The sequence below is a fragment of the Nerophis lumbriciformis genome, linkage group LG31 (assembly GCF_033978685.3).
Source record: "Nerophis lumbriciformis linkage group LG31, RoL_Nlum_v2.1, whole genome shotgun sequence".
Taxonomy (NCBI): domain Eukaryota; kingdom Metazoa; phylum Chordata; class Actinopteri; order Syngnathiformes; family Syngnathidae; genus Nerophis; species Nerophis lumbriciformis.
The window spans coordinates 1975924-1990030 of NC_084578.2; the positions used below are offsets into that span (position 1 = coordinate 1975924).

The following is a 14107-nucleotide window of genomic DNA, read 5'->3' on the forward strand; positions in this document are numbered from 1 at the left end:
AAGGAAGACATGAAACTGCTACAGGAAAATACCAAAAAAAGAGAAATAGCCACCAAAATAGGAGCGCAAGACAAAGTAAAACACTACACACAGGAAAACAGCAAAAAAGTCCAAATAAGTCAGGGTGTGATGTGACAGGTGGTGACAGTACACCTACTTTGAGACAAGAGCTATATTGATGCATGCTTGGTTATGGCTTAAAGTCATATCCAACAATTGTGACAACGACTTTTTACTATCAAATGAGTTTTTTCAACGCAAAAAATGTGCCTTGGCTCAAAAAAGGTTGAAAAACACTGCAGTAGAGGACGCCGGTTCGCCATAATATGCAAATTAGACTATTTAAATGTAGCTTTCCCCAAAACAATTGAGTTGAATATCCTCCTCTGCAGTCCTCTCCATAGAAGGAAGAGGGGAAAAGACAGATGTTTCTCATCCTCCAGCACTGACCACTGACGCCCTTTCTGGCCACAACACACACCCAGTTGTTTTCAATCAGTGAGGGTGGGAACAGATATGAGAAAAGACAAGCCTTAAACGTAGGCCCTGTTCACACTGCAGGTCAATTTTTTTTTTGCGCCTTATGTGACCTGTATTGGAATTTTTCATGTCAGTGTGAACAGTGCAATCCTGAATGTTTCAAATCCGACTCGGGTCTCTTTTATTTGTGGATATACAGTTAGGTCCATAAATATTTGGACATTGACACAATTTTCAGTATTCCAGCTCTGTACAACACCACAATGGATTTGAAATGAAACAATCCAGATGTGCTTTAAGTGCAGACTTTGAGCTTTAATTTGAGGGTATTTACATCCAAATCAGGTGAACGGTGTAGGAACTACAACACATTTTATATGTGCCTTCCACTTTTTAAGGGACCAAAAGTAATTGGACAATTGGCTACTCAGCTGTTACATGGCCAGGTGTGTGTTATTCCCTTGTTTTTTTTCATTTATTCCATTTACAAAGAGCAGATAAAAGGCCTAGATGTCATTTCAAGTGTGGTATATTCATTTTGAATCTGGGGAGGTCATCTCTCAATATGAAGTCCAAAGAGCTGTCACTATCAGTGAAGCAAGCCATCATTAGGCTGAAAAATCAAAACAAAGCCATCAGAGAGATAGCAAAAACATGAGGTGTGGCCAAATCAACTGTTTGGTACATTCCTAAAAAGAGAGAACGCACTGCTGAGCTCAGCAACACCAAAAGACCTGGAAGACCACGGAAAACAAGTGTGGTGGATAACAGGCAAATCCTTTCCCTTGTCAAGAAAAAACCCTTCACAACAGTTGGCCAGATGAAGAAAAGTCTCCAGGAGGTAGGTGTATCTGTGTCCAAGTCAACAATTAAGAGAAGACTTCTCCAGAGGAAATACAGAGGTTTCATCACAAGGTGTAAACCATGGGTGAGCCTCAAAAACAGGAAGGCCAGATTAGAGTTTGCCAAGAAACATGTAAAAGAACCTGTGCAGTTCTGGAACAACATCTTATGGACAGATGAGACCAAGATCAACTTGTAGCAGAATGATGGAAAGAGAAGAGTATGGAGAAGGGAAGGAACTGCTCAAGATCCAAAGCATAGCACCTCCTCAGTGAAGCATGGTGGTGGTAGTGGCATGCATGGCTGCCAGTGGAACTGGATCTCTTATATTTATTGATGATGTGACAGCTGACAGTAGCAGCAGAATGAATTCTGAAGTGTTTGGGGCAATATTATCTGCTCATATTCAGCCAAATGCTTCAAAAGTCATTGGACGGTGCTTCACAGTGCAGATGGACACTGACCCGAAGCATACTGCGAAAGCAACCAAATCGTTTTTTAAGGCAAAGAAGTGGAATGTTGTGCAATGGCCAAGTCAATCACCTGACCTGACTCCGATTGAGCATGAATTTCACTTGCTGAAGACAAAACTGAAGGGAAAATGCCCAAAGAACAAGCAGGAAGTGAAGACAGCTGCAACAGAGGCCCGGCAGAGCATCACCAGGGACCAAACCCAGCGTCTGGTGATGTCTATGTGTTCCACACTTCAGGCTGTCATTGACTGCAAAGGATTTGCAACAAAGTATTAAAAAGTGACAATTTGATTTATGATTATGTTAGTTTGTCCAATTACTTTTGGTCCCTTAAAAAGTGGAAGGCACATATAAAATGTGTTGTAATTCCTACACCGTTCACCTGATTTGGATGTAAATACCCTCAAATTAAAGCTCAAAGTCTGCACTTAAAGCACATCTGGATTGTTTCATTTCAAATCCATTGTGGTGTTGTACAGAGTTGGAATACTGAAAATTGTGTCAATGTCCAAATATTTATGGACCTAACTGTAAATCAGATGATGTGTCCGATGCGACTCCAGTCACGTTTATCTGACTAGAACGTCGTCAAAAAGCGGTAAGCGTCATAATTCTTTGCCAAAATAGACAGTTGCCAAATAAATGGTTGACAAATGAGCAGAAAACAAGCGAGAATAATGTTTTAGAAACTCGCATCAATGTTCCACAACTCCTGTGTCCGACTGCTCGCCTACACGCTCTTTGGAGCAGACATTAAAGCAAATGTTCCACAAACTGCAAAATTGCCCTTTTCCTTCTTAATCTTACACACACAATAATTCGATTCAGAAAATGTTGACTTTGATTGCACAAAATCCTTGAAATTGCCACGAATGCGCCAGCACTGAGACTTGGGCTGGACAATTAATCAAATTAATCGGACAATTTAGATCAGGGGTGCTCATTACGTCGATCGCGATCTACCGGTCGATCTCGGAGGGTGTGTCAGTCGATCACCAGCCAGGCATTAAAAAAATAGTCCTAAAAATGAGCGATCATAAATCTTCACTACGACGTCACTTTCGTCACTTGATTGACATTCACGGCACCCGAGGGTCTTCTGAGATGACGCTGGCTGCTGCCAGCTCATTAAAATTACCGACTGGAAGGCGAGAAACACTTTATTTCAACAGACTCTGGCGCCGTACCTGTCGTCAAAACTCCAAAGACCGACTGCACAGTTGCACAATAAAAGCTCTGCTTCATCCTGCCTGCGCTACCAAAATAAGAGTCTCAGAAAGCTGGCGTGCACAAGCTAGCAAGCTACGGAGTTTGCCGACAACGTATTTCTTGTAAAGTGTATACAAAGGAGTACGGAAGCTGGACAAATAAGATGCCAAAAACCAACCACTTTCATGTGGTATTGGACAGAAAGGAGGACTTTTTTTCTCCTCCATTCGAAAATGCGGACGTTATCAGCACCACTGTCTGATTCCAATCAATGCAAGTCATCACAATCAGGTAATACACCAACTTATATTCTTGCCTTCATGAAAGAAAGGAATCTATATGTGTTAAACATGCTTGTATTATCTTTAAACACCTTTAACTTGTTAACAATATTAACTATATGTGTTAAACATGCTTGTATTATCTTTAAACACCTTTAAGTTGTTAACAATATTAACTATATGTGTTAAACATGCTTGTTTTATCTTTAACCACCTTTAACTTGTTAACAATATTAACTATTTGTGTTAAACATGCTTGTATTATTTTCAACCACCTTTAACTTGTTAACAATATTAACTATATGTGTTAAACATGCTTGCATTATCTTTAAACACCTTTAACTTGTTAACAATATTAACTATATGTATTAAACATACTTGTATTATCATTAAACACCTTTAATGTGTGTTAAACATGCTTGCATTATCATTAAACACCTTTAACTTGTTAACAAAAACATATATTTCATAAATAAGTAAATATAAATGATATATATGAATGAGGTAGATCCCCACGACTTGATCAATTGAAAAGTAGCTCGCCTGCAGAAAAAGTGTGAGCACCCCTGATTTAGATCATAAAAATATTGTAATTGAAAAATAGACGAATAATGAGCCGTCCAACGTGCATGCAAATTCCTGAGTTTGTAACAATGAAACGGATGAGTGAGTGTAGACCACGTCTACATTTTATTTGACACTGCTCCAATGTTCCTCATCAATTATCAGTAAACGCAACAGAAAAAGTAAGCTATTTCCGCATTGACGTAACCACCAACGGAGTCAGAGAAATAGCCGATAAAATGGAATCCGCTGTTAGACACAGAATATCAGGGAAATTGACATAAATGTGAGGGAAAGGTTGTCAAATGTTAAATGTATAATTGAATAATTGAGGTATAATTGTCTATCGATCAAAGATGCACATCAATGAAGGAGATAAATAAAAATGAAATGAAATGAAATGTACAAACAGGAGTCACAATTTGGAAAGGCTCTCTTTGTTCTTGTTTTTTATAACAACTTGTCTCCTTACTCGTCAAGCTCAGAACAGCAACACCACTTCCCCCCGTCACCATAAAAGCGCTGTGCACAACATCCGGTCCAAATGCACTAACAAAATAAAGGTTTCCAAAACGTGCCTTACACAAGCTAAATATACTTAAAGCGTTTCTTAATACATTTACACAATTATTATGCTTTGACCTTTTTTTCCCATTTTATAACATTTTATCTATGACACTAAGAGTACAAATGTAAAAGGTAAAAAACGGGATAAAAAAATAAAAAAATTAAAAACAGAAAAACTGAATTTTATTGTTATTATATTGCTTTTGTTATTTCAATTTAGTTTTAGTAGTATCATTATTTTGCTTGTTTGTTAGTTACTAATTTATATCTGCTTTTATTTTAAATTATATTAAATGTGGAGTTTTGGTGGAACAACAAATACTTGTGTTTTCAAATAAGGAATAATCATGATTTCAATATCAATCACAATTAAAGCTGCAAGCAGCATTGGTCGGGCCCGCGTATTTGGCAGGTGCTAGTCCTAAATGTCCCAATACTTTTGTCCAGTGCTAGTCCTAAGTGTCCCAATACTTTTGTCTACTTTTAGTCTGAAGTGTCCCAAGACTTTTGTCTAGTGTACCTACCTTGTCTGCATTGTGTGGGCACGTTGGTGCTTCCTGCTTTTAAGCAGCCATCTTAAAAAAACAGCAGCATCAGCGCAGCGGGTCTTTGAAGGGTCATAAAATCAAAACCGGAGCAGGTATTAAAACGCTGTTCTGTTATTTTATACACAAGGGTTTAATCTCTCTCCTGTGTTAGTTTGAAGCCGAAACGACAAACGCGCTCAGAGGAGATAGTTTTTGAAGGAAGGTGACCGGTTTTTACAAAAAATTTGTTTTGAAGGGGGAATAGCAAACTTCCTGTTGAGTTTTGCTGGGGGTTGTCAATTTATGAAATGTAGGTCTAAGTGAGACCTACATAGAGGTTTTTGTTTCATGTCTCTCCGACCTTCCCAGTGGGAGTTACAGGCAGTTTTGTCATTTTTTTTTCTTCCGAGGAGCAATTTTGTCTCCGTTTTATTCAAAAATTGCGCAAGAGCGCAATTTTGAGATTTGGGGTTAGGTTTTTTTATTACATCGCAATTTTAGCCAGTCTTGATGTGTGTGTTCAGTTCGGTGAGTTTTGAAGCATGTTAAGGGGGTCAAATTACAGCTCAAAGAGGCAAAAGTTACTGTTTTTAGTACTTTTTTGTCTTGAAGGGGGAATTGCCAACTTCCTGTTGATTTTAGCCCGACAATGTACTATTATGAAATGTAGGTCTAATTCAGACCTACATAGAGGTTTTTGTTTCATGTCTCTCCGACCTTCCTAGTGGGAGTTACAGGCAGTCTAGGTTTTTTTTTCCCCTAGGGGGCGCTAAAGCGCAATTTTGAGTTTTGTGGTTCGTTTTTTTTTAAAAAGGCAATTTTTGCAGGTCCTGATGTGTGGGTCAAATATGGTGAGTTTTGAAGCATGTGCATAAGTGGGTCAAATTACAGTTTAATGTGGCGGCGGAAGAATAAAGAATAAAGAATAAAACCTTACAAATTCAATAGGTCCTTATGTCCCATTGCATAAGGACTCCCTTTGGGAGTCTTTATGCAATGGGCCATGCGGGCCCTAATAAGGGTGATTATTATTATTGCCATAATCTTAGGGGTGTAACGGTACACCAAAATTTTGGTTCGGTACGTACCTCGGTTTAGAGGTCACGGTTCGGTTCATTTTCGGTACAGTAGGAAAACAACAAAATATAAAATTTTGGGTTATTTATTTACCAAATTTGCAAAATTTTCCACCAAAAATATTTTTCTTCGTGTAAAATTTGATGTGAAGTAATGGGAACCTTGGATAGGTCAATAATTCATAATAACATTGATTTTGATTCAATATTATGTTTTGAGCAATGACAGTTTGAAAGAAAAAAAAACAGCTTTGTTTTATTAGTCAACATTGCAACTTTTTCTAAATTACATTTAAGCTTTTTTATTTCACTTTTGTTATGTTTTTGTTTATTTTAATAGTATTTTTAGAATGTGCCGTGGGCCTTTAAAACATTAGCTGTGGGCCGCAAATGGCCTCCGCGGCACAGTTTTGACACCCCTGCTATAGATAATAAAAAATTAAATGTGATAAATCTATGGATAAAAAGCAGAGCCTGGCGACGCATGCGCGTTTATCATAACTCTCTCTCTCTCTCTGTCTCTGCCCCTCCATCACCAATGCTGCTGTTTGTTTTGTTTTTAACCCCTTCTTAACCCTGAACGTACATTGAAAATACACGCAACCCTAACTCAAAATGCCGGACATTTGAGGCATTTAAGAAACTCCGCCCTGACAGCTCCGCAAAAGAGGACATGTCCGGTGAAAAGAGGACGTATGGTCAGTCTATCCTAGCCCGTTAGCTGCTAGCATGCCGTGTGTTGTGCCTCGGTGTGCATTGTTTACACAACGTTCTTAATATGTCCGTGTGGAAACTCGTTCGGTACACCTCCGAACCGAACCGGAACAACCGAACCGGAACCCCCGTACCGAAACGGTTCAATACAAATACACGTACCGTTACACCACTACATAATCTTCCTGCCCAAATGAGACTTACTAGAACTGGAGCCATGTTTACTTGTGTAAACACTGCAACACATGTGACGTCATGTCTGCATGCACGTCAGAATTCCTTCACATTAGACTTGCATTTTTGTTTTGTAATGTGAACGACTACATAAAAAGATGGGATTTAAGTAGAAAATCCAAATTGGACACCCAGTGTGAACGTAGCCCCGAGAGCCTTTCTGAATATTCTCCCGATTTCAATCATGTGCGGACATCCATTTTACACAAGACAGTAGAATTGCAGGTGTTGCATCACTCGTACCTGCTCTTTGAGCTCTTTCATCTTCTCCACCTTCTTCAGCTTGGCGGCGTAGTCTTGGACTTCCTGCAGGCCCATGTCCTGACTGAGCCTCACCAGGAAGCGCAGACCTGCACGCAAAAAAACACAGCTGTGCTCAGCAGCCACATTGATGAGTTGAGGAGAAAGAAAAATCAAGCTGAATTACATTCCGCATTTTCAGGAAACCTGCGGTGGATTTCTTTGTATGCGTCTAGAGATTTCTGGTAGTTTCCTACAAAGAAAAGAAATAACACGGATCAAACACGTACAATGGACTGCATTACATAATGCAGATATTGAGATGGAAAGCTAGAACTAGTTACCAGGGATGATGCGATACTAAGGCTGAAACGACGTGTCGACGTAGTCGACGTCATCGGTTACGTAAATACGTCGACGCCGTTTTTGTGCGTCGACGCGTCGCATATTTACGTCACACTACTGTCATGGCGGAGCGCAAAGCAGACGATGCGAGCAGTGCGAGCGAGGGGAAAAAAGCACGCCAAAAGTCGTCAAAAGTGTGGGAGTATTTCAATAAACGGCCTAATAATGTTGTTGTATGCACACTGTGTCGAGCGGAAATGGCCTATCATAGCAGCACAATGGCTATGAACGAACATTTGAAAAGAAAACCGACAGCGTTCTTGACATCACCATCAACTAGTCAATCGTCCGCGTGAGTATACGTTGTCATCATTACACAAAAACATGAATGTGTCATTTGTATCTGCGTTGTAAATTCATAAACTAAAGCACCGTTTCGCTATGAGAGGCGCGTTTGGCGTGCCTGTTCAGTGTTTACAAAAAAAATCAAGCTGAATTACATTCCGCATTTTCAGGAAACCTGCGGTGGATTTCTTTGTATGCGTCTAGAGATTTCTGGTAGTTTCCTACAAAGAAAAGAAATAACACGGATCAAACACGTACAATGGACTGCATTACATAATGCAGATATTGAGATGGAAAGCTAGAACTAGTTACCAGGGATGATGCGATACTAAGGCTGAAACGACGTGTCGACGTAGTCGACGTCATCGGTTACGTAAATACGTCGACGCCGTTTTTGTGCGTCGACGCGTCGCATATTTACGTCACACTACTGTCATGGCGGAGCGCAAAGCAGACGATGCGAGCAGTGCGAGCGAGGGGAAAAAAGCACGCCAAAAGTCGTCAAAAGTGTGGGAGTATTTCAATAAACGGCCTAATAATGTTGTTGTATGCACACTGTGTCGAGCGGAAATGGCCTATCATAGCAGCACAATGGCTATGAACGAACATTTGAAAAGAAAACCGACAGCGTTCTTGACATCACCATCAACTAGTCAATCGTCCGCGTGAGTATACGTTGTCATCATTACACAAAAACATGAATGTGTCATTTGTATCTGCGTTGTAAATTCATAAACTAAAGCACCGTTTCGCTATGAGAGGCGCGTTTGGCGTGCCTGTTCAGTGTTTACAAAGACGCACTCCTCTTTAACGCTGTGGAGAGGCAGGGCCGGCGAGCGAGTGGCGAGGTGGGGCACACCGGGAGCGACACGACAATCGTGACCAGGTGCGCAGATCGCGCACCTGGGTGCGATCATCCAATCTCCTCTCGCTGAAGAAAAGGGGAGCAGCAGAGAGAGAGGAAAGAGAGACTGGAAGGAGCCAAAGTGAAGCTGACGTGGAGCGAGAGAGGAGGAGAGCCGGAGACGGGACGACGAGCGAGCGAGGAAGAGGAGCTGAAAAGCGAGGAAAGAAATAGAAAAGAGTTGGAAGAGAAAAGACTTTGTGTAAAATTAAAAGATTGTAAACCTGGCAAAGCCGTCTGGCGTGCAGTCTGTCGCACCTGAAAGAACCCCACGGCACAAGACGTGTCACAAACGCTAACGTTAATTAGTTGTGCAAATACCTTTAATAATAATAATACAATTTATCTCTAGTCTGGATGATTTAATTCTTGTCACCCTGTTGTCCTCCCGTCATGAAAAAAGGTTGTCCTCACTCAGGTCCGCATGGAGCTGGAGGGGGCGTGGCTTCCAGCTCCAGCTGAAAATCGGGAGATATTCGGGAGAATATTTGTCCCGGGAGGTTTTGGGGAGAGGCGCTGAATTTCGGGAGTCTCCCGGAAAATTCGGGAGGGTTGGCAAGTATGCACTCCATGGAACCTGGATTTACACACCCCTCTTTTTGAAACGATATAGGTTGACCAACTTTTAGATTGAGACAAATACGCCTCTGTGTACAAACGCAGCATAGTACACACGGGGCGCAGGGATCTTGGAGAGGCGGAGCCCCCTACGTCACATCCTATTTACGCAGTTCATTGCTCGGGTTTCTTTTCTCGCCATTACCCACGTTTGGAAAGAAGGAGGGAATCACTGTGGACTTATAGACTTAGAGAGGAGAGGGACCTCGGAAGAAGAGGAGTCTCCTTCCGAAACAGTAACACACAGCAGGGTAAAAATTATTTGACTTCTTTTTTTATTGGAGCAACATGGTTGTTAACGTTTTTGAGAGCACTAAAGGGACTTTTGTGTGTGCACACTGACAGTTGAACTTGTCGTCATGATTGTTGATCCATTAGCCCTGTGTAATATTTGTTTGATATAGACCAGACCAGAGGGCGGGAGCACATTACACCAGTTTTAAAGTTGCTGCAGTGGCTTCCTGTCCACTTTTGGGTCGATTTTAAAGTTCTATTATTAGTGGCGAAGTTGGTAGAGTGGCCGTGCCAGCAATCAGAGGGTTCCTGGATACTGGGGTTCAATCCCCACCTTCTACCATCCTAGTCACGTCCGTTGTGTCCTTGGGCAAGACACTTCACCCTTGCTCCTGATGGCTGCTGGTTAGCACCTTGCATGGCAGCTCTCGCCATCAGTGTGTGAATGTGTGTGTGAATGGGTAAATGTGGAAATACTGTCAAAGCGCTTTGAGTACCTTGAAGGTAGAAAAGCGCTATACAAGTATAACCCATTTATCGTTTATTTATTTAGTTTTTAAATGTCTTATTGGACTTGTGTCATCTTATTTATCTGCCCTGCTTTTACCGTATCAACCCTTGCAGATCCTTAGCTCCTCTGGCAAAAAACTTGTATCTTTACCAAATACTAGAACAAAGACCCAAGGTGAGGCAGAATCAAGCCACTGTGGCCCCCACCTATGGAAGAGCCTCAGGACTGCAAAGACCGTATACTTCCCCCCCCCCCAAAAGTCTAAAGATCATGTTAAAACTCTTACATTTTTAAAAATATTTTTTTATTGTGTTGTTTTGTGTTGTATTTATTGCAAATACTACTACTACTATTCTCTGAATGCTATGTTTTTATTGACTTATTGTTGTATTTATATTTAAATTTTACATATATTTTATCATATGTTTTATACTCTTTTTTTGTGGATGGCGTTAATTTGAGTGATTCTCCAGTGTGGACGCCTCAAAAGTAGCGTTTTTCCTCCATCCTCAGTGGCCTGCCGTGTTTCGTTTTCTTACTGTAAATAGTGCAGAGTGTGTATGTGTTTTCTTCTGTTATTTCCTTTTTTTGCGTGCGTGGAGCACTTTGTCTTTGCGACTTTCCTGTGTACAAAAAGTGCTATATAAATAAAGTTTGATTCGAACTGATTAAAGTGTGCTTTTTTTTTTTTTACTAAGATAGGGACTTTTGTCGAGGCTGGAACCAATTATTCATGTTTACATAGTTTTTTTATGTGGAACTCTTTTCGATTTACAAAACCTGTTCAAGAACCAATAAATGGAGGTTGCACTGTACTTACAAAGCGCTGGATAGCAACATCCCTACTAGCTAGTATACAAACCCCGTTTCCATATGAGTCGGAAAATTGTGTTAGATGTAAATATAAACAGAATACAATGATTTGCAAATCCTTTTCAAGCCATATTCAGTTGAATATGCTACAAAGACAACATATTTGATGTTCAAACTCATAAACTTTATTTATTTTTTGCGAATAATAATTAACTTAGAATTTCATGGCTGCAACACGTGCCAAAGTAGTTGGGAAAGGGCATGTTCACCACTGTGTTACATGGCCTTTACTTTTAACAACACTCAGTAAACGTTTGGGAACTGAGGAGACACATTTTTGAAGCTTCTCAGGTGGAATTCTTTCCCATTCTTGCTTGATGTACAGCTTAAGTTGTTCAACAGTCCGGGGGTCTCCGTTGTGCTATTTTAGGCTTCATAATGTGCCACACATTTTCAATGGGAGACAGGTCTGGACTACAGGCAGGCCAGTCTAGTACCCGCACTCTTTTACTATGAAGCCACGTTGATGTAACACGTGGCTTGGCATTGTCTTGCTGAAATAAGCAGGGGCGTCCATGGTACTGTTGCTTGGATGGCAACATATGTTGCTCCAAAACCTGTATGTACCTTTCAGCATTAATGGTGCCTTCACAGATGTGTAAGTTACCCATGTCTTGGGCACTAATACACCCCCATACCATCACACATGCTGCCTTTTACACTTTGCGCCTATAACAATCCGGATGGTTCTTTTCCTCTTTGGTCCGGAGGACACGACGTCCACAGTTTCCAAAAACAATTTGAAATGTGGACTCCTCAGATCACAGAACACTTTTCCACTTTGTATCAGTCCATCTTAGATGAGCTCAGGCCCAGCGAAGCCGACGGCGTTTCTGGGTGTTGTTGATAAACGGTTTTCACCTTGCATAGGAGAGTTTTAACTTGCACTTACAGATGTAGCGACCAACTGTAGTTACTGACAGTGGGTTTCTGAAGTGTTCCTGAGCCCATGTGGTGATATCCTTTACACACTGATGTCGCTTGTTGATGCAGTACAGCCTGAGGGATGGAAGGTCACAGGCTTAGCTGCTTACGTGCAGTGATTTCTCCAGATTCTCTGGAGCCTTTGATGATATTACGGAGCGTAGATGGTGAAATCCCTAAATTCCTTGCAATAGCTGCTTGAGAAAGGTTTTTCTTAAACTGTTCAACAATTTGCTCACACATTTGTTGACAAAGTGGTGACCCTCGCCCCATCCTTGTTTGTGAATGACTGAGCATTTCATGGAATCTACTTTTATACCCAATCATGGCCCCCACCTGTTCCCAATTAGCCTGCACACCTGTGGGATGTTCCAAATAAGTGTTTGATGAGCATTCCTCAACTTTATCAGTATTTATTGCCACCTTTCCCAACTTCTTTGTCACGTGTTGCTGGCATCAAATTCTAAAGTTAATGATTATTTGCACACAAAAAAAAAAAAGTTTATGAGTTTGAACATCAAATATGTTGTCTTTGTAGCATATTCAACTGAATATGGGTTGAAAATGATTTGCAAATCATTGTATTCCGTTTATATTTACATCTAACACAATTTCCCAACTCATATGGAAACGGGGTTTGTACTTTATCACATGTACCACTCCTTTCTCACCACTTCTCCTGTAGCAGCTGGCCACCATGAGTTGCCACCTCACCTCACTCGGTCTGAGGAACACCAGAGTTTCAAGCTCATTTTCAGTTCAAGAGGCGCGTGTGTTTAAAGAGTCGGGGGATGCTGTGACTCACTGCACGAGTATGGCTCTCTCAAAGTACTGGATGGCCTTCTCGTAGAGCTGCGTCTGGACGTAGTAGGCCGCCAGCCACTCGATCACTTCGATGTTGCAAGGAAAGAGGCGGAAGGACTGTGCAGTGAGAGAGCAGGATGTGAAAAAGCACACAAAGCTTTGTACCTCACAGTAGGGCTGGAGGATTATGGCAAAGGTTAATCACACGATTATTCATAAGTGTGAAAACATGAGTATTGTACCACCAAAACTCAACTTTAAGGAGATTTTAAAAGAACCACTGTATATAAATGAGTAACAAATAAATAAGTAAAATAATAAAAAATAGTAACAATAGCAAAATGAAAAAGCAAAAATCGGTTTCTCCATTTTGATTTTTTTGAATTTTTTTTTTTGCCTTTTACACTTATTTTACCACAAGTGTGTGCTTTTTGTGTCATCCATCCATCTATCCATCCATCCATCTTCTTCCGCTTATCCGAGGTCGGGTCGCGGGGGCAGCAGCCTAAGCAGGGAAGCCCAGACTTCCCTCTCCCCAGCCACTTCGTCCAGCTCCTCCCGGGGGATCTCGAGGCGTTCCCAGGCCAGCCGGGAGAGATAGTCTTCCCAGCGTGTCCTGGGTCTTCCGCGTGGCCTCCTACCGGTTGGACGTGCCCGAAACACCTTCCTAGGGAGGCGTTCGGGTGGCATCCTGACCAGATGCCCGAACCACCTCATCTGGCTCCTCTCCATGTGGAGGAGCAGCGGCTTTACTTTGAGCTCCCCCCGGATGACAGAGCTTCTCACCCTATCTCTAAGGGAGAGCCCCGCCACTCGGCGGAGGAAACTCATTTGGGCCGCTTGTACCCGTGATCTTGTCCTTTCGGTCATGACCCAAAGCTCATGACCATAGGTGAGGATGGGAACGTAGATCGACCGGTAAATCGAGAGCTTTGCCTTCCGGCTCAGCTCCTTCTTCACCACAACGGATCGATACAGCGTCCGCATTACTGAAGACGCCGCACCGATCTCACGATCCACTCTTCCCTCACTCGTGAACAAGACTCCTAGGTACTTGAACTCCTCCACTTGGGGCAAGATCTCCTCCCCAACCCGGAGATGGCACTCCACCCTTTTCCGGGAGAGAACCATGGACTCGGACTTGGAGGTGCTGATTCCCATCCCAGTCGCTTCACACTCGGCTATGAACCGATCCAGTGAGAGCTGAAGATCTTGGCCAGATGAAGCCATCAGGACCACATCATCTGCAAATAGCAGAGACCTAATCCTGCAGCCACCAAACCAGATCCCCTCAACGCCTTGACTGCGCCTAGAAATTCTGTCCATAAAGGTTATGAACAG

At 41.8% G+C, this 14107-nt stretch overlaps 1 protein-coding gene across 2 annotated transcripts in view; it reads right to left on the minus strand.

Moving 5' to 3' along the window:
• ift88 (intraflagellar transport 88 homolog) overlaps nucleotides 1-14107 on the minus strand; it is a 98497-nt gene that overhangs the window by 34404 nt on the left and 49986 nt on the right. For both annotated transcript variants that reach the window (XM_061926110.2, XM_061926111.2), the window contains 4 exons: nucleotides 12768-12883; nucleotides 12634-12686; nucleotides 7396-7461; nucleotides 7212-7318 (listed from right to left, as the gene is read on the minus strand). In XM_061926110.2, the coding sequence (XP_061782094.1) occupies nucleotides 7212-7318; nucleotides 7396-7461; nucleotides 12634-12686; nucleotides 12768-12883 (342 nt within the window). The remainder of the gene's footprint in view (nucleotides 1-7211; nucleotides 7319-7395; nucleotides 7462-12633; nucleotides 12687-12767; nucleotides 12884-14107) is intronic.